Consider the following 21380-nt stretch of genomic DNA (forward strand, 5'->3'; position numbering starts at 1 on the left):
GTAATGCCCATTGTATATAAAATTGTATACTGGCAACTACTGGAGAGCATAAAAAAGAAATAGAACATACATAGCAAAGGCAAAAATCAGTTTCCTTATGAAATCTAAAATTCACAATTGGTGTTGATTTCCTCAGCAATAAAAATTGAGACGTGAACAACATAATTTCCAAGATCCTTCTAAATTTCTGTGATGACTTAATTGTTTTGTCGTATTATTACAATTTGCCCATATACCGTTAAATGTTTAAGTGCTGGTGATTCTATCATGGCAGAATAAACCAGTGGTCCCTGATAATGGCATTTATTGAGGAATCATGTTTTGAAGAGGCACGTTTTAAAATGAAGTGTGAAGATGAAAAGGTCTCCAGTACGATGAAGCAAGGCTCTTCTAAGAAGAGAAATTGGCATTAGGAATCTGTTTCTTGTTTTGTTTGGAGTAAAAGGGATTGATTGGGGAGATTGTATGATGTAGTTCAGTTCATGGAGGGATTGGGTTTATTGTTGCACGTTTTGAGCAGATCGGGTGACAGTGTCAGTTTTGGAAGATTTTTGTGGTATTTACTTGTAGGACATAGTAGGACTGGAGTAAAGGAAGCTGTAGTAGAAGTAGCAAACGTATGTAATATATAAATGTTTAGCTCTGCAGAGTATGACACAAAGCAAGTGTTTTTATAAATGTGGCAAAGTTAAAATATAAGATAAAAATATAGAGTAAAATCTGAATTTGTAACAAGTATGACTTTTTAAAGTAATATTTGCTCTCTAAAAACAGGGGCTCTGGAAGATTTCTGAAGTATTTTCTTTGATGTTTCTCAAGGTCTTTTATTCTAACCCCTTCCCTTTTAGAACCGCTCTCATGCTAGGTTGTGAGTACGGTTGCAAAGATGCTGTAGAAGTCTTAATTAAAAATGGTGCTGATGTAAGCTTGCTGGATGCCCTTGGCCATGATAGTTCTTACTATGCAAGAATTGGTGACAATTTGGACATTCTAACCTTATTGAAGACTGCATCGGAAAATACCAGCAAAGGTACCAGCAGTTTTTTAACTAGGAAAGTTCACATTAATAAGGAGCTGCTTTTTAAGATTTAGATGGTAGAACTACAATTTGTAAGAAGCACAACATTCCCTTATTGAGAAATAGTGTTGATTCATCTCCCTCTATACCATGGCTTTGCATATTTACATTGTAGTCACTTGTTTTGAGGCAGTGTGTTTTGCATATGTTGTCTAGTTTCTCAGTAAACCCTATGATACTGCGGAGTGATTTAAGAACTGAGGAGAAAGAGTCAAATCAGGTGTTTTACTAATACATATTGTTTTTGATGAGGAGGGATGAAGCTTTTAACTTTTATACTTATAGTTTTAAAGAAAGAATCATTGTTCAAACCCATATATAAAATATTTAACCAATATTTATTGAATACATGAGCTAGATATTTTTCCATGTTTATTAAAGAGAAATTGAAAAATACAGAAAAGCACAACAAATAAAACTAGTCACTGATCCTACTACTGAGGAGCCTCTGTTAACATTTTGAGGAATATCCTTCCACTCTTCTTTTGCATAAAAATTGAGCTTACCTGGAGTGAGCTGTAGATTACTTTTTGTTTATTATCTTCTGAAGAGTTTTTTCTCATAAATATTTTTTCTATGGTATTATTTTTGTTGATGCATAAAATTCTGTCTATTTAAATAAACAATTTTCTGTAGGTGTCATTTAAGTTTGTAGTTTTTGCTAAAAGAAATAACAATTTAGTGATTGTCCTAATGTATAAATATTTCAGCATATTTTTATTATACCCTTTGGATCAATTCCTAAAATTGAATCTTGGGGTTTCAGGGTGTTCACATTTCTTTAAGCTTTTGATACATATTGACAAATTTCTTTCCAATTTAAGAGTTTTAAAACATTGCATTTTTCACCTGTCTCCGCTCCCTAACATTGAATATTATCTACCTAGATGATGTCATAGCAAAAAAAAAAAATTTTGCAAATTTGATAGGCAAAAATAGTATTTCACTGTTGTTTTAATTGTAAAATAGTAAGCTTTAAAAGAAACTTTAAGATTTATTTTTTTTAAATTGACTCAGTTATATAGTTAGGGAATTCATCCACCCAAGTTAACTTGCTATTTCACTGTTCCTGTATATCCTCTCTTTAATCTTCAGGGAGAGAACTTTGGAAGAAAGGACCATCTTTACAACAGGTAGATCTTAATTTTAATTAAAAAATGAGATATTATGCAATTTAAATAAAGTAGAAGTCTTTTAAAATGGTGCTTAGTAAAAGTGATTAAAGATTATACATAACTGTTTTGAGTTTAAATGTATGCTCTTCTTTGTCTTCTGTTAATAATGCCAGTGTAGAACCTAATATAAAGATCCTGAGGCTTTATCTAGATACTGTCACTCAGCTTGGGACAATAGATCTTAATTACAATAAATGTATCCAGTGGAAAATAAATAGCCTCCTGAGTGCCGGCTACTCAACCCTTTCAAGAACGAGATATCGCACCTAGTTGAGATGCTTAACTGATGAATTTTAGCCTGGCAGATCACAGATCGTTTTTTCTCCTATTCTGCCTCAATAACAGAGCCAAATATTTACTATCATGGGAAAATTCTTCCAATGCAATAAGAAATGAAGAAAACAATTAAAAACATTATATATTGTTATTTCAACACCACTGTTAACATTTTGATATTTTTTTTGCTCCGCGTTTATTTCATGAGGAGTTTTCTTAAAAAAAAAATACATGAAATAATTCGTACATTGCATTAATTTTATTATCAAATTGCTATTTAAACCTGGTTTTGTGTCCGTTTTTCAGTTAATGTCTAATCATTTTCCCCAGTCTCTTCGAGTTCAAGTTAATTGGGGTTGGTTTACGGCACTCTACCCATTTTGCTCAAAAGCTAGTGTAGGCAGCTTTCCTCTTCTGCTGGCTGTTTCCTTCCAGGCTTTCAGCTTTTCAGGAACCTGAGCACTTCCAAACCCTGAAGAGAAAGTAATCAGGTACCTTCTGAGCAATTCTGATCATCATTCTGCATCATTTTTCCACCTTTCACCTGAATCTAAAAGCTATATTAAAGCATGTGTTCCTTTTTAACCCATCAGAATTAAGTAATACATTCATGCATGGGTCACACGTCTGCTGTCACTTTTCTTTTCCATCTGGAGCAACTGTTTCAACCTTCTCTCCTCTTCCTCAGATAACCTAAGTGGCGGTAGAGCGAAATAAAATGTACGCTGTTAGGTCTATACCAGTCATCTCACGTAGAGGCAGAGATAAATGATTTCTGAAATATACAGATATTTAAAGAATTATTGGTTATGAATTTAGGAATGATATTCTTCTTAGTATCCTGGAAGTTATCTAAAAGACTACATGGAGTTAATATTGTGCTAGGAACAATAAAACTCATTTGTTTCCATTATTTATCAAATACATTAAAATATATTCTATAAAAGGATTTTTTTTTTTACTACTAAGGGACATAGAATTCCTGTTATTGAGAAGAGTACAGTATAATTTTTAAAAATAATTTGCTTAAGAGAGATAGCTGTAGAGCATCTACCAAATGCCAGTCACTGTTCTAAGCGCTGGGAATATCATAGTGCTCAAAGTTTTTCACTCGTGGAACTAACCTTCAACCTAGTGAGACAGATGACCAATAGGCAAATGAGTATTTAGTATCATAACAGATGCTTTGAAGAGCAACAGAACAGGATTAGAAGATGAAGGAGAGAGTGGAAAGTTGTTTTAGATTGTCCTATCAGCAAAGACCTCTCCGAGGAAGTGACATTTGAGTAGAAGAGGAAATGAAGAAGGAGCCAGGTAGCTCTGCAGAAGAGGGACGGGCAAGTACCAAGCTCCTGTGAGGGAGCATGTTCCACATGTTCTTAGAGCAATAGAAGGCCAGAGTGACAGGAACGATGCACACATAATGGAGCAGGAGAAGCGTTGGGCAAGTAACCAGGTGTCAAGTTATGAAGGACCCAATGAAGGGAAGGTGGGGAATAAAAGTGGTATGATGAGATTGGTCAGTTTCCATGTGAAGAACAGTCCTTAGGTAGAAAGAGTGAGGCTAGAAACATAGCTTGGACCAAATTGTAGATAGAGAGTATTTTGTTAATGAGAACTTGTCCCTCTAATTCTAAATCCAAATTCATTAGAATGATAGTTTGAACAGTTGATTAAGCAAAACTCAACAAATAATACAAAACATAGATAAATTATCTTGGAAAATTAAAACATTGTTTTAGCTCTCAAAAAGGAAGATATAGTTTTCTAAACTATTGTATAGATTTAAAGCTCAATTTGGATTAGAAAGGAGGTTATCGGCTCTCTTGTTTAATAACTGTCTTTATATTGAAACAAATCTCTAAGCCAGAATAGGATTTCAAAGCAGTAAGTGTATAAAAACAGAACATGTACCCAACCAAGTCATTTAGAGATTTTTTTATATATATAGCTCTGATCAGAGGTCTTGTGTGTGTCTTACTTATCACACACCTTGATATTTTATTTCATCAGTGCTCAGAGAAAGAAATTTCCATATTTTTTCCACATTTTCCATATTATTTCCATAATTCCCATGTTTTCTTTCGGCGTTAATATAATCCCCCTTCCTATTTTTAAAGAGTAAATTCTTCCTTTGTGGATGATGGATGATGCTTTATAGCACAATTTTAGTTTTGCGTCTAAATACAGAGTCTCTTTTTCAAAATTTCATGACTTTGGTTAAAATAAATCCTTAACAACAAGGATTTTAAATTGTGGGTTTTTTTTTTTTTTTTTTAGTATTTAAAATAAATTATACTTGATTTATTTAAAACCTGTATCCTTAAAGATGCTTCCCATTTGGAGTTTTAAGTGGAAACACTGCCACCTGGTGTTATGTACAGCAAAATTCAATGTTGGGTAAGCTGAAAATCACTAATTGGGTTTATTGCCTATTGAGGAAAATGTATGTTTCTATATTCTCATACTTGCTAACATGTATTCTCTTTTGTTTTCTCAAAGCGCAATTTGACACACATGCTAGATGAAGTAAATGTGAAGTCAAATCAGAGGGAGCATCAAAACATTCAGGTAAAAAGAAAAAAAATTGATATCTTCCTTTGCAAAGAATTCTAGTGTTATTTGTAGTGAGGTGTAGGAGAAAGAGAAGGAACAAAACGGGAGCCGGGGAAGTGAGTGGGGAGAAGGAGGAGTGACTTATGTTTTGTGATTCTATTTTCTTGTCTAATTCCTTCTAAAAGAATTGCCTTTTGATATGAGTGTTTGGGTCAGTATTATCTTACAGAAAGTATTTTTTTTAATATGTATTAGGAAGCAAATAATTTGACTTTATATAAACTTTCCGTTGATTTAAATGTGTTTGTTTCGGGCTGTAAATCATAAATTTCTGTTCATTTTAGACAATTAATTATAGTGATAAAATGATGGTCATTAATGTAAATAAAATCTGAAATATTTTTCTCAAAGTATTTTTTATTTTGATAAAGAAATAATTTTGTTAATCACATAGTACTTTTTACCTTTTATGTTCATCAAAGTATTGAAAAAATAATTATAATGTGGATTATGTTGGAGGAAGATCTCATAATTATAGGGCTTATCTTCTGACTGAAATACCATTAAAATGTAAATTGTATAGCTGTTTCCATATGTTAAAACAAAATTATTTTATTTGGGTCTTCATAATTTATTATATAGTAGTAAAAAAGTGAACTACCTAGCCTTAAATTGGATCCTTAAATGTTTTTTTTTCAGAGCACTGAAATGATGATTCGTTTAATAAAAGCATTAGAATAGTCTCAAACTTGAGAAGTTGTAAGCAAAATTTAAATTGGCATTCTTCTGCTATTTTCTATTTCCAGATGATGCTTTTACTTTTTATTAGAATTGTGGTGGTTTGCTGTCTTGTATATATATAAGTGTATTCATTAGATATCATAAGACTACAATTTTCTATATTATTTTTCACCTGTGAATTTAAATCATTTGAATGTTGTTGAAATTATTGCATCTTTGTATTTAAGGCTCTTTTATGTATGTATTTATCCGTATGTGATAGCAAACTGCTTTTTAAATTTTCTTCCATAAGAATTGCTCTTTTAAGGTTGGCCTAGCACCTGTTGTCTTTACTATTTAAGGATCTGGAGGTTGAAAATGAAGATTTGAAAGAGAGGTTGAGAAAAATTCAGCAAGAACAGAGAATATTATTGGATAAAGTCAATGGTTTACAACTACAGCTAAATGAGGTAAATCATCATAGTAAAAAAAAAAAAATTTTTTTTAACCATTTTACTACCAGTAATCACCATTAATAACAAATCGTTAATAGTCACCTGTCACTTCAAGTCATGGCCTTAAGGTGATCAGGTCATTGCCCCAGGGGAGAGTTCTATCTTAGTGGGACCTTTACATGAAACTCCTAATGTGTGATGTAAGAAGAGAGAATACTGTTGGTATGTGGTAATAAGGAAGGACTGAACTGTAGTTGGGACTATGAGATTGGAGAGGAAGGAGTAGACAAAAGATATAAGGAGGAATAGCGAGTAGAAGTTACTATCGATAGGTTCTCAGATGAATCAAAAGTGCTTCTGAACCTGGGGAGAGGTATGAATGACAACTCGGACAACAGAATCAGTAGTGGGACATAGACATTTTCTGCTCATATCCTGGTCCCCAATCTTAATGGCACGTGTGAGTCTTTTTAAAAGATACTTGCCTAGCTCAGGTCTTTTAAAATAAACTTTCAGAAGTGAAAATATATTTCTTCTTTTAAATTTAGGAAGTAATGGTTGCCGATGATCTGGAAAGTGAGGTAGGATGACAAATTTTACTTTAAAGCTGTAAAATGTTGTATAGATTGAAGATGACATTGCAGTAGAGGTTTAAGTCCTGAATTGAGATGGAGACCAGGATTCTATTTCTGGTTATCGCTCAAAGGGAAAAACAAAACCTACATGTGACTGTAAATTATGTTTGAGTATAGTGGTATGGGTTATGAGAGGCATTTTGTTTTTATTGCATCCAAATGTCTCATTTTCTGTGAAGCTTTTCATGAAAAAATGTAAAATTCTAAACATCATAAAGAGAATATCTGAAAACTATGATTTAAAACAAAATTCGAATTTTTCACAATATTGTTTTATAATAAATTTTATTTGTGTATATGTAGAAATTTTCAATTCTACTAATAGTTAAAAATCCACCAGTCTAGATAATTCTTTAACTGTAGTCCTCAAAGTAATTCTAAGTCACATTTTCTAATATACATTTTTAACCCAATTTCAAGCTCAGCGTGATTTTGTTCTGTATTTCTTTCCATTTCAGAAAGAAAAGCTGAAGTCTCTTTTGGCAGCTAAAGAAAAGCAACATGAAGAAAGCTTAAGAACTATTGAGGCTCTAAAGAATAGATATAAATATTTTGAGGTATGGAAAACTTAACTAAAGTATTTCATGCAACTCGTAATGAATGGTGGTGAAGGGCTACATTATAACAAATAATAATTTGTTATTATCACTCTCTCCTTCATAGTTTAAATAAACTGACCTTAGGCTGTTTATTTAAAATTTCTCAGCTTGTTGCATTTTTTGGTAAAATTGGAATGACTGACAGAATTGTTGTAAAAGTTAAATGAGATCATGCAATTGACAAGCATGTAACTGACATTTAGTTTAGTTTCAGTTTCTCCTTCTCAACCTTTCTCTTTGTCCATTCTTACCTTTTTAAAACTTTATATTTTTTTTACCATAAATTTGCAATGATTATGATGGCAGCAATAGCAAAGCATGTTACCAATGAATAGAAGTATTGCTAGAATTATCTCAGAAAGAATTTTGGGCATATATGATCAAGAGTTGTGAGTTAATAAGGCTCAGATTATATACTCATCTTTGATTGGACCAATTAGCTTTTAGTTTTCTCAAGGCCATATTTTTTTTAAAAAAATATTTTTATCGATATACAATATACATTAAAAAGTACACCCGCTAAAGTGTATAAGTTGAAGAATTTTCACAAATTGAACATACTCAGATCAAGAAACAACATTATCAGTACCTAGAAGCCTCCTCATACTTGCTTCCTGTCAGTACCCACTCCACACCAAGGGTGACCACTCTCCTGACTTTTAACTGATAGATTTATTTTGCAAGGCCATGATATACATTTTACAAATGTTCATCACTGAGGATCATTGAAAAGTTTGGCTTATTCAGCATGAATCTTTCATTTTTATTGGGGAATATAACTTCAGAGTATACAACAAAAGTAAATTTCTTCTTTGTAAATAAAGAAAAAATATATGTGGCTATGAAAAGGAGTGTAAAGACATGGCTGAATCTCACAAATATAATGTTGCATGAAAGAAATCAGACACAAAAAGTATATACTGTATGATTTCAGTTTTTATAAAGTTCAGAATCAGATAGAATTCATCTATGGTAATGGAGGTCAGAATAGAGGCCACCCTTTGGTGAGGGACTGCTGACTAGGATGGGGCAGAAGAAACTTCCGATGGTGCTGGAAATGTATATCTTGATCTGGATTGTGGTCATGCAGGGTATACATATGCAAAAGTTCATTGCACTGTACACTTAGTATTTGTGTACTTTATTGCAGGTGACTTATGCCTCAATACCTTTAAAAGAATAAAATGAAAGTTGTGATTTATATGATCGAATTCTGAAGATTATTCAGAAGCAGTTTTATAAGCTAAAAAATGATGTAGTGCGATGGCTTTTATAATTTTCTCAGCTGAAGACGTTTTAGGGTTAGTAGTGAACTTAGTATTAGCTAACATTTTCATAGTACCTGCATGTGCCAGAAACCATGCTGTGCATTTTACATGCATTTAATAAACACATCATCTCCACAATGGTAGGTGGTATTATTATTTCCACTTTGTAAGTGAAGAGACTGAGGCAGAGTGGTTGACCTATGAGGGGTTTATAAATAATAAGTGGCAGAGCCAGAGCTTGACCCAGACAGTCTGGCTCCTTTGTGCTCTTAACTACAATACTAGTTTTACCCTCAGAATAGCTCGAATGAGAAAATGCGGACATGTATATGGGCCCTTTGAAGTATTCTTCAAAGTTTTACACCTATAATTGGATACTATTTATGTATTACCTTTCTTCTAATAGTAGACTCTGGTGTCTTAAGGTTAAAATGTTTTTCTGTAGCGTTAGACAAACTTAGAGTCAAGTCTGTAACTTTTAATGAGGTTTTAATAAACTGTAGAAAAATAACTTTTTTTTATAAAAGCAATATACATTTATTTTAGGAAAATTAGAAAATATAGTTAAACTAAAAGCAGAAATTAAGCATACTTGTAATCACAGCACTCTTAGCACCTTTCAGACCTTTTCTTTGTGCATGACTTGTGTTACATACACATTCAACAGGTGGGAATATTGTACATCCTGTTTTGTAGCTTTTTCACTCAATATAATGGGTTCTTTTTGCCCAGGTGGTACATATTCATTATGATGAATTTTTATACTAGAAATGATTTTTTACTTCTAAAAAGAAAATTATAGGACCTACTTTATATGTGACCCAATATTTATGAAAGCATCCATTAAAAACTAAAAATTTATCATTTACAAATGTTGAATATTCACAATTGTATTGTCTCATATGCTTAAGAATGTCATAAACTGCCAACAGAATTGCTTGCTGTGTAATGTGTACTACTTCATATATAGGCATATCACTTGTATTTATAGAAAAAATATGGGAAAATTTAGATACTTTAGCACGAGGCCAATTATTTTATTATAACTAAAGTATTTGTTTTCATTTCTGTAATCGAGGAAAGGTAATAAGCCCAAACTAAGTTTTTTTTCTTTTTGCATTGTCCACTTCAATGAGGTTTTTTTTTTCAGTTATAGTTGGCATACAATAATATACCAGTTTCAGTTGTATAGCATAGTGATCAGAGATCCACGTAACTCACAAAGTGATCACCCCGCTAAACTAGTAACCTTCTTCCCCTTTACATATTTATTACTACATTATTAACCATCTTCCCTATGCTACACTCTATATCTCCAAGTCTATTCCCCAACTATCCCTTTGCACCTTTTAATCCCTTTGCCTTTTTTTTTTCATCCCCCAATCCCCCTCCCATGTAGTAGCCCTCAAAATATTCTCTGTGTGAGTTTATTTCCGCTTTTGTTGTTGTTGATTTTGTTTTTTAGATTCCATATGTACGTGAAATCATGCAATACTTGTCTTTCTCTATCTGACCTATTTCATTTCACACAATATCCTGTAGGTCCATCAAGGCAATATCTTTTTCTATCCCCTTCCTTTTTGTCCCTGTGTGTCTTTCAATCTGAAGTGTGTCTCTTGTAGGCGACATATGTAGGGTCTTGTTTCCTTATCCATTCAGCCACTCTATCTTTTGGTTAGAGCACTTAATTATTTTCTATTTGAGGAACTTTTGTTGATAGGAATGTAGTTATTACCATTCTTTTTTCCTGTTTTTGATACATGTTTTTTCTTCTTAAAGAAGTCCCTACAACCTTTCCTGTAATACTGGCTCGATGTTGATAAATTCCTTTAGCTTATTTTTGTCTGGGAAACGCTTTATCTGTTCTTTGACTCCAAATGATAGCTTTGCTAGATAAAGGCTTCTTGGTTGTAGATCCTGGGTTTTTATCACATAAAATATTTTGTGCCAAGCGCTTCTGTCCTGCATAGTTTCTTTTGAGAAATCAGCTGCCAGTCTTATGGGTTCTCCCTTGTAGGTAACTGCTTTTCTCTTGCTGCTTTTAAGATTCTCTCTTTGTATTTAACTTGGCATTTTAATTATAATGTGTCTTGATGTGGGCCTCTTTGGGTTCCTCTTTTTTGAGACTGAGCTTCCTGGGGTTATATGTCTCTTTCCTTCACCAGGTTAGGGAAGTTTTCCATCATTATTTCTTCAAATAGCTCTTCAACGTCTTTTTTTTTTTTTTTCCCCAATACCCCTATGACACAGATATTTTATATTTAATAGTATCCCATAGGCTTCTTAAATTATTATTATAGTCTTGGCTTCTTTTTTCTTGCTATTCTAGTTGAATGTCCTTGGCTTTCCCGTCTTCTCTGTAGGTCATTAGATCCTCTTCTTTATTCATTCTTATTCCATTTAATATGCTTTTCATCTCAGGTAAAGTGTTCTTCATTTCTGACTGGTTCCTTTTTATAATTTCCATTTGAATTTGTATATTTTTTATCTCATTAAAGTTCTCACTGAATTCATCTACAGTTCCCCTAAGTTCATTGAGCATCTTTATAACCAATGTTTTAAACTCTACATCTGTTAGATTGCTTGACTCCATTATTCCTGGATCTCTGTTCTGTTTTCTCCTATGGTTTCTGCTTCTTTGTCTTCCCATTTTTGCTGTCTTTCTGTGTCCGTTTCTGTGTACTAAGCAAAGCTCTTAAGTCTCCCAGTTTTATTAAGGCGGCTTTGTGAAGCAGGTGACCAGTGGCACAGTCCTGAGGGGGGATTCAACTGCAGGCCAAGTTTAGCCCCAGCCTGTACCCCTCCGGGGCCACCTTATAAAATTCAGCAAGCAATCCACTGATGCTGTGCTTACGGTTGCCTCAAAAAGGCCACATCAGAAACTGAGGCCAGCTGCCACCAGTGTGAGTCTAGGCGCTACTCAGCAAGGGGCACCTGACTCGCCAAGGATACCTTTGGATGTGGCTTGGTTGGGACCATGAGTTGGAGGAGGTGGAGTTTTAGGGAATCCTCTGGGCGGAGTGACCTCTATTATTCAGTCTGATGATGTCTTAGTTATGGCATTGCTGAGTTTGCACATTGGGAGGGGGAGGGCTCAACAGAGGAATAATGGATACCTCAGGCACTTCTGTACTGAGCGGTTCTGGCCTTGGCTCTCACTCCAACAACTCAGTGTCTCCCTGTAAGTCCCTGGTGCCCCTGCACAGGCAACTGGCACTGGTGCTCAGAGAGAGCAGGTTCGACACTATGAAAGTCCGCTTGCGGACACGGCCTCTTTGAAAGGCGTCTGCAGCTACTGCTGCTATGGCCTCTGTCCCACTCAGCCACTTGGCACTAGGTAGCCTCGTGTCCTCGCCCCGACCTACTTTTTACCACTGCAAGGTGATCTCTTGGATTTCTCCCTAGTTGTATGGCCTGTTCATCTAGATCCCAGGCGATTTTCCTTGCTGTTTGCTCTTTATTTCTGTCACAACTTTGATTTGGTCGCCAGAGGGATGAACAGAGCCTCTATCATTTACGTCATTTTTCCCCCCACTAAGTTTTTTGAAACTCATCTGTGCACAGGCCTCTCTCCCACCCATACGTATATAAGTTCATTTAATGCTATTGCAAACTCTAGTATTAAATAGAACAAAGAGCTTAACTAGGTTTACAGACATTTTTCCATACTTTTGGAGCAGTAAGGATTAGTGGAGGTGGCATTAAATTGATTATAGAACCACGGACCATTTGTATCGTGGTCACCCATATCCAAGTTTGACACATTGCTTTTAGTACTTGTATACACAGATATACAAACATGAACTACATCTGCATATTTTTACTCTTGAAGGTATGAGATTTTAATTTGTATTTTAGGTTCTTTATATTTGGCTTACTTGGAAAAAGGAGCAATTCAAATATATTTTGATTCAGAATAAAGTTTTTGTTTTTCTCCTTTTCCTAACTGATATATTAATGAGTTTATTACTGAGTATAAGCCTTTGCCTCAGTTTCATTTTCTACTCTCTGTCTCCTTTTGCCCTAAAAAATAATGGGTATTCTGTAAATTCTGAAATAAAATGTCATGCTAATATTCCATAGTCAGTAAGATAGGGTCTCTGCTCTCAACAGACGTAAAATAGAATGATGAGAATGTGGCATTTCTTTCCCTTTGAGGAAAAGAAGCAGCAAAGAGTATGCATTGAAAGGTATTTCGGTTCATTTGGAGCTCACTGTTTTTTCTTTTTAGCAATAAAGTTTTTCTTGGAAACTCTTGGCTGTTTTTATAAAAAAGCCTAGTGAAGTAGTTTATTTCCAACTGATCTCTCTAATTGTTTCTGGTGCTGTGTCTTTTTATGGGTTCAAGTAGAATAATTAATACTCAGAAGAGACAAAGAATATTGAAAATGTGGTTTTAATGACTGGATGATTTAGAGCTAAAATAAATACAGAATATAACAAAATGAAGCAGGAGACACCTAAAATGTTTTAATTTATACTTCTAATTTCAGAGTGATCATTTAGGACCAGGAAGTCATTTCAGTAACCGTAAGTATAAAGATATAGATTATCATTATAGTTCACCCAGTTTAAGCAAAGAATGTTTATGCCTGTTTGTTTTATCTAACTGTATATGATAGTCCTGTTGCTAAACTTCACCCTATTACTTGTGTGTTATACCTCAACACATGGAACTAAGAAGTTGACCACTGTAGTCTCTAACATAAAATGTGGTATTCACCAAGGCTCTGATTTTTCTTAGCATCTGTTTTTTAAATTGTACATTGGATGAATTGCCAAGTTTGCCTTGTTGGTTAGTAGACATCATCCTGTGGTATTTGGAGCTTGTTTTTTGTGGAAAGAAACATAAAAATTGTTTTCTGATTTGGAGAAATCTTTGCATATAGTCTCAATGCAGGTAAGCATTTTAAAATTAGAAGTTCCATAAGCAATTACTTATTTTAAGATTACATATAATTAATATTCACTCTTCATTTTCTCCATTTTTAAATAGTTCTCCTAGAAAATCTTATATTTTTGCTTCTCATTGAATACTAAATTATTCTCTAGTTAAGTACAATAGTAATATTTATCCTGTAAATGGTAAAGAACGTCATTTTTATTTTGACTGGTTGTAAGATACATATTTTATAATAATCGTGTAGCTTATTTAGTCTAACAGTCTTATTTCTAAAAATGAACTTATATCTATTTAGAAGAATATAGATACTTCCCTTATGTATATAGAAATAATAAGGATACTATGGATATTTTAGAGCAGGGATAATTTTATATTATAACTCATACTTTTGTTTTGTTGGAATAATAAAAGAGAGAGAATAACACCAAATTAATGCTTAACCTACTTTGGTATGGATATTTAAGTTGATATCATTTGTTTGAATTTATTTAGGAAAAGAAGATACGCTTCTTAAACAAGGTCAAATGTACATGACAGACAATCAGGTAATAAGATTTTTTAATAACAAATTGTATAAAAAACATTTGTACTCATCAAGAATATGTGTATATCGAATATGGTTTTTATCAAAGAAAAGTTGGTCTTTTATTCTTGAGTTAAATAAAAGCAGATATTGCTGTTTCTGGTGCCCCCTAGAGTGTTTTTGATGACAGTGGCTTAAATAAGAGATTTGAATTACAATTATATGGTTTTTATAGTAAGCTTCTATTACAGCATATGGCCAGCTCTTCATATTTGCCCATAAAAAGGTGAAGGCAGGTATGAATAATTAAAAAGCTATTTGTTTTCGCTTTGAAATATATTTTTCCTTGTTTTCAAATATATAGTCTGTGTTTTAGAAATTCACCTCAAAATAAAGAAAGCTTCCAAGAGGCAATGTTATCTTCTCCTTACTTTTAGTTAGCAGGAACAAAGTATACATTTCTGGTACTGCCTATGGACTGCAGAACTGATAAATATTTGGGCTTTAAAGGCCTTTTTACATACCTTTATCTGTAGGCAGAGCGAATTAGTGTACATGATATATAAGATCACTTTAAGCTGGAAATTTCTGAAATTCTAAGCTGAGAGAATGGATAGCAATCAACTGAATAATATTTAAGAAGATTAGATAAATATTTGCTCAAAATAAAACAAGTATGGAAATTGTGAAGCCATGTAAGTAATTTGTTGGTAAATTATAGTTGTCGTAGTCTAAAGATAATTGGTAAGTTGAAAGATAATAGAAACATACTGGGCTGGGAAATTACTCACTGTTAATTTTTTTCTTTTTGATTCAGGGTAAGGCAGTGTAGATTTAACTGAACAATATTAAAACCTGCCTATTAAAATAATGAGATGTTCATAGCAATGGCTTTTATCAATGAATTAGTACTTCTAAAGACCCTTACTGTAATAGACTGTATGAGGAAAAATAGAGTTAAATTTAGTCTTTCTTGATTACATGTTCTGATATTTATGAACTATTTCATTGAGTTTAATTATACTTCCTTTTTCATCATTTAATAGAGGGAACAAGATGTCAGTCAAATTTTGTAGTAAGATTATATATATGCTAAATTCTAATTCATCGTTTTATTTGAGAAAACTCTTTTTTTTTTTTTTTTTTTTTTTTTGCAATATGATTAACATCATTCTCTTGACTGCTCTCATACTAGCTGGGTTTATCCTGGTGGTATTTTTATGAGTTAAGGAATATTATATTGGCGTTAACAATGAAGGTACTCAGAAGTCACGTATTTTGTTAGAAATTAAATAATATATCATTCTGTGGAACTATTTGCAGATTTTAAATTGTAATACTTTTTTCTAATGGGTTCTAATGGCTTCAGAATTTGAAGTTCTAAGCACATTATGTGCTGAAAACATAGAACTAATAAATGATTGTGTTGCTATTCTTGTGTGGGGTAGGTATTGTGAATGGGGAAAGAAAGAGAAAATAGTCTCCAGAGGCCACAACTATTTTTTTTGTTCTGCCAGAAATACACTTATGAACAGACTTTCGAAATTTCACTGCTTAAGTGTGTACTGAGGGAATCATACTCAGAACTGTTTTCCTTACTTCAAAAATCAGGACTCTCTTTTTTCCAGACTACTAGTCTGAGAATCCTTCGACTGCTGATGATGTGGAAACTTTATAAGTTTAGCAAATACGTATGTGTCTTCTTCAGGCTTTTGCGATTGATATTTTTTTCCTCCCCTTTTCAGTGTACTCCCACAGGTATGCCAGCTCATATGCAAAGCAGATCTATGTTAAGACCACTGGAGCTATCCATACCCAATCAAACCTCATATTCTGAAAGTGAAATTTTAAAGAAAGAGTTAGAAGCAATGAGAACTTTCTGCGAGTCAGCAAAACAAGACCGACTTAAGCTCCAGAATGAACTGGCTCACAAGGTGGCAGAATGCAAAGCGTTAGCATTAGAATGTGAAAGGGTCAAGGAGGATTCAGATGAACAGATAAAGCAATTAGAAGATGCATTAAAAGATGTGCAGAAGAGAATGTATGAGTCAGAAGGCAAAGTTAAACAAATGCAGACACATTTTCTTGCCCTTAAAGAGCATCTAACAAGTGAAGCAGCTACAGGGAATCACAGACTAACAGAGGAACTGAAGGATCAGTTGAAAGACATGAAAGCAAAATATGAAGGCGCTTCAGCAGAAGTGGGAAAATTAAGAAACCAAATTAAACAAAATGAAATATTAGTAGAAGAGTTTAAGCGGGACGAAGGCAAGATGATAGAAGAAAATAAGCGACTACAGAAGGAATTCAGTATGTGTGAAATGGAGCGAGAGAAGAATGGGAGAAAGGCCACAGAGATGGAAGGCCAGTTAAAAGAATTGTTAGCAAAGTTAGCCCTTTCCATTCCAGCAGAAAAATTTGAAAACATGAAGAGCTTATTATCAAATGAAGTAAATGAGAAGGCAAAAAAATTAGTCGAGATGGAAAGAGAATATGAAAAATCACTTAGTGAAATCAGACAGTTAAAGAGAGAACTTGAGAATTTTAAGGCTAAGCTTGCTCAGCATATCAAACCAGAGGAACATGAGCAGCTCAAGAGCAGATTAGAGCAAAAATCAGGAGAACTTGGGAAGAAGATCACTGAGTTAACTTCGAAAAATCAGACATTACAAAAGGAAATTGAAAAGGTTTGTCTGGATAATAAACTCCTCAAGCAGCAAGTACATAACTTAACAACTGAAATGAAAAATCATTACGTACCTTTAAAAGTAAGTGAAGAAATGAAGAAGTCACATGGTGTAATTGTCGATGATTTGAATAAAAAGGTTTTAGATATAACACAAAAATATACAGAAAAGAAGTTGGAAACGGAGAAATTGCTGATGGAAAATGACAATTTAAGTAAGAATGTTAGTCGTTTGGAAACTGTCTTCATACCTCCTGAGAAACATGAAAAAGAGATAATGGCTCTGAAATCCAGTATTGTTGAACTTAAGAAACAGCTTTCTGAACTTAATAAAAAATGTGGCGAAGACCAAGAAAAAATATATTCACTCACGTCTGAAAACACTAACTTGAAAAAGACTATTAGTAACCAGTATGTGCCAATTAAAACCCATGAAGACATTAAAACTGCCCTGAGTAGCACATTAGACAAAACTAATAGAGAATTAGTAGATGTGAAGAAAAAATTTGAAGATGTAAATCAGGAACTTGTAAAAATAAAAGATGAGAATGACATATTAAAAAGAAACCTAGAAAACACTGAGAACCAAATAAAAGCTGACTACATCAGCCTGAGAGAGCACGAGGAAAAGATGAGTGCTGTTAGTGAGAGCATGAGAAAGGTACAAGATAATAGTGCTGAAATGTTGGCTAACTACAAGAAAGGCCAAGAAGAGATTGTGACACTACATGCTGAAATTGAAGCCCAGAAAAAGGAACTCGACACAATACAAGAATGCATTAAACTAAAATATGCTCCAATTGTCAGCTTAGAAGAGTGTGAGAGAAAATTTAAAGCAGTAGAGAAAGAACTAAAAGAACAGTTATCAGAGCAGGCACAAAAGTATAATGTCAGGGAAGAGGAAGCCAAGAAGTGCAAACAAGAGAATGACAAGTTAAAGAAGGAGATTTTCACTCTTCAGAAGGATTTAAAGGATAAGAATGTTGTCATTGAGAATTCTCATGAAGTGGAAAGAGCATTAAGCAGAAAAACAGAAGAGCTGAACAGACAGTTAAAAGACCTGTTACAGAAATACACAGAAGTAAAGAATGAGAAGGAGAAGCTCGTAGAAGAAAACGCCAAACAGACTTCTGACATCCTCACGGCACAAACACTCTTGCAAAAGCAGTATGTTCCATCGGAACAGGTAGAGGCCCTGAAAAAATCTCTTAATGGCACAATTGAGAATCTAAAGGAAGAACTGAAGAATAAGCAAAGGTGTTATGAGAAAGAGCAGCAGACAGTGGCCAGACTCCATCAGACGATAGAGAACCAAAAGAATTCTTCCGTGCCCCTGGCAGAGCATTTGCAGATGAAGGAAGCATTTGCAAAAGAAGTTGGAATCATAAAAGCCAGCTTGAAAGCAAAGGAAGAAGAAAGCCAAAACAAAACTGAAGAAGTCTCCAAACTCCAGTCAGAGGTTCAGAATAGTAAACAAGCATTAAAAAAATTAGAGACGAGAGAGGTAGTTGATTTGTCTAAATATAAAGCAACTAAGAGTGATTTGGAGACACAGATTTCCAACTTAAATGAAAAATTGGCCACTCTGAATAGAAAGTATGAAGAAGTATGTGAGGAGGTTTTACATGCCAAAAAGAAGGAACTGTCTGCAAAAGATGAGAAGGAACTACTACATTTCAGCATTGAACAAGAAATCAAGGATCAGCAGGAGCGATGCGATAAGTCCTTATCAACAATCACAGAGTTACAGAGAAGGATACAGGAATCTGCTAAGCAAATCGAAGCAAAAGATAATAAGGTAGGCCCTGTGGTCCACGTGGCTTTGCATCAGAAACTACACAGCAGAACAGGGCTCTTCCTCGTAGCATCCTATAGACTTGTTTACAAAGTGACCCTTAAATGCCACCTTTCCATTTGACTACTGGTATACGGGAAAAAATTCAAAAATTTTTGAAATTCAAAAAAAGAATAGTCACGCAAAAATCAAAAGCATTTTGTGTTTTGTTTCCTCAGCTGGTACAGCTAAAAATTGAGAAAAGACACGGAGACGCAGGTTCGCTTACCTTATAAGGGAATGGTCCAAATCCAGTGGGTTTTAGGGTACCTGAAGAATGGCGAGGGAGGGGAGGGATAAAGCTATGTTTCTGGGCTGCAGGAAACCAAGGACGCTGGGGAGCACCCCAGACTTGATCTTGGCACTCAGACACACTAGCACAACAAACCCTTCAGTTCACTGTACATTCTGTCCACGTGTCTTTCTACAGACTGACAGACTGGTCCTCTCTCTCAGAATGTCCTGCCTCTGCTTTCTACTGAGTTAAATCCTATACATTCCTTAACGCCCACTTCAAAACTTGTCCTCTTTCCTGAAGCCTTCTTTGTCCAATCTAGCCCACAGTAAGAAGTTCCTCTTCCAAAATGTATGTTTTATTTTGGCTTTGCCATCCATTTAAAATACATGTATTACGGTGTCAGAATTAATGTGGATGATCTTCCCAACCAGTTTTTAAGAGAAAAATCGTAACATTTTCTTCTTATCATCAACTTACAGAATAGGTGCTCAGCATTATTTTTGGAAATGGGAGTTTCATAAAGTGTATATCTCATGAATATGAGAAATCAGTGAGATTAAGTGCAGTTTTATAAACCCAACAAATAATTGTTGAATGCCTGACATACCAGGTACTATGGTCGGTGCTGGGGATACAGCAACGAGTAAAAATAGACACAGACTCAGCCCTCCTTAGTATAGAGGTCCAAGTGCAAACCGGACACTTCTGCTCGGATGACCCAGAATTTAAATGCTCTTAGCTTGTTTGGAAGGTGGTTGTACATCTAATAATATATCCTTATAATAGCAAGTTATTAATATCTACTTACAGTTGTTGCCATTAATTGAGCATATACTTATTACCAGGCATATTTTTGTAATTGCATTAGATTTTCTTAACTATGAAAGATTTTTCCCCTTAAACTGATAATGAAATTAAGGCTTAGAAAAAGAAAGGAAATCAAGCAAGCTCACACAGATAAAAAACGTCAGCTCTATCTAATTTAAAACCTTGCTCTTTTTACTACTCTAAACAGCCTCCCGATTTTTTCCCCCTTTTAGACAAAATAGTGTAAAATCATACATTCTTGAGAGGAACAGGCACATAAGTTAATTCTAGATGTACAGGAGCTGTGCTCTTTCACTTCTCAGACTTTGTTGGAGAGAATCCCTGCTACCTGGAAGATAGTCTGAATAATTCCATAGACACTTACGTATTATCTAAAAATAAGAAGATTGGAGTCACACTCAAATCTTAGGATGTACACCATATTCATTCTTAAATTGGTAATGCTTTTGTAAGGAATTTACTGAGGAATTTAATTCAAGAAATTACATATATTGTATATATTGTGTAAAGATGTTCATTGTAAATAAATAAGTAATATGTTTCTCCCATAACTTTTTTCTTTTTTTATAAGATAACTGAACTGCTTAATGATGTAGAAAGACTAAAACAGGCTCTTAATGGCCTTTCACAACTCACCTACACAAGCGGGAGTCCCAGCAAGAGACAGAGCCAACTGGTTGACACTCTGCAGCACCAAGTGAAGTCCCTGCAGCAGCAGCTGGCTGTGAGTATCCTGGACCTGCAGGGCTTTGTGCTGATATGTGCAGGGTCACATTAACTTGTTTGTTTATAAAAGCTTGTTTAGAAATCAAATAGATTTGTGGCTGTGTTCAGATCCAAGGATATTTTGCTAAAAGTTACTTACACTGGTAGTATAATATATGCCAGACACTACACTAAATGTTTTACATACTTTAAGCTTTATCTTCATCACAGTCCTATAAGGTTTTTATTCCAAACCCAATTTAACATTCCATGTTAAGGAAACAAAGATGAAAATACTTGATGCCTGGGGTCAGAGAGCTAGGATCTATTTCTGGGGCTGGCTGACTCCAAACCTGGTATCTTTCCAACTGCAGCACATGCTCTAAAATATTGATCCACTTAACTAAAGAAAGTTTTTTAAATAATCTTTTATCTTTACTCATAAAGATAGGCATTCCTTTGGTTTTATACCTTATATTATATATTAAAAGAAAACATCTGGATATATATAGATACCTATAGGTACCTCTATCCATATAAATACCTATGTGGAGATCCTTTATATATTAAAGAAAGCATCTGGATTTAGAAGCTGAAGATGGGCGCTCACTTCTAAGTCCTGCCACTTAAAAGCAAGTTACACAAAACATTCCCCTTAACACTTGGCTTTTTCATCCATAAAATAGGATGATAAGAACTGATTACTTTGTTTTTTTTTTTTTTAATTGAGTGAGCCAATATAACAAACATGGACATGCTAAATAAAACAAGCCCGATAAAATGTAAATTGTTGCTAATATTCTCTTACTCTATAAGAATTGCTTATGAGCTTTTGAATAGAAGAAAGTTATTTTTTTTTTTTAAGTGTTTACTATTGGCCTATAGATTAATGATGACAAAT

General features: G+C 34.1%; 1 protein-coding gene across 6 annotated transcripts in view; it reads left to right on the forward strand.

Moving 5' to 3' along the window:
• UACA (uveal autoantigen with coiled-coil domains and ankyrin repeats) overlaps positions 1 to 21380 on the forward strand; it is an 80527-nt gene that overhangs the window by 54068 nt on the left and 5079 nt on the right. For 5 of the 6 annotated variants that reach the window (XM_016126892.2, XM_016126894.2, XM_016126895.2 and 2 more), the window contains exons 8-17: positions 849 to 1030; positions 2174 to 2211; positions 5032 to 5100; positions 6168 to 6275; positions 6809 to 6841; positions 7354 to 7452; positions 13256 to 13292; positions 14158 to 14210; positions 15934 to 18672; positions 20346 to 20498. In XM_016126892.2, the coding sequence (XP_015982378.2) occupies positions 849 to 1030; positions 2174 to 2211; positions 5032 to 5100; positions 6168 to 6275; positions 6809 to 6841; positions 7354 to 7452; positions 13256 to 13292; positions 14158 to 14210; positions 15934 to 18672; positions 20346 to 20498 (3511 nt within the window). Of the gene's footprint in view, positions 1 to 848; positions 1031 to 2173; positions 2212 to 4838; positions 4930 to 5031; positions 5101 to 6167; positions 6276 to 6808; positions 6842 to 7353; positions 7453 to 13255; positions 13293 to 14157; positions 14211 to 15933; positions 18673 to 20345; positions 20499 to 21380 lie in introns of those variants that run through there. The other variant, XM_016126898.2, reaches the window with a different exon arrangement.

The sequence above is a fragment of the Rousettus aegyptiacus genome, unplaced genomic scaffold (genome assembly GCF_014176215.1).
Source record: "Rousettus aegyptiacus isolate mRouAeg1 unplaced genomic scaffold, mRouAeg1.p scaffold_m13_p_3, whole genome shotgun sequence".
NCBI classification, from domain to species: Eukaryota; Metazoa; Chordata; class Mammalia; order Chiroptera; family Pteropodidae; genus Rousettus; species Rousettus aegyptiacus.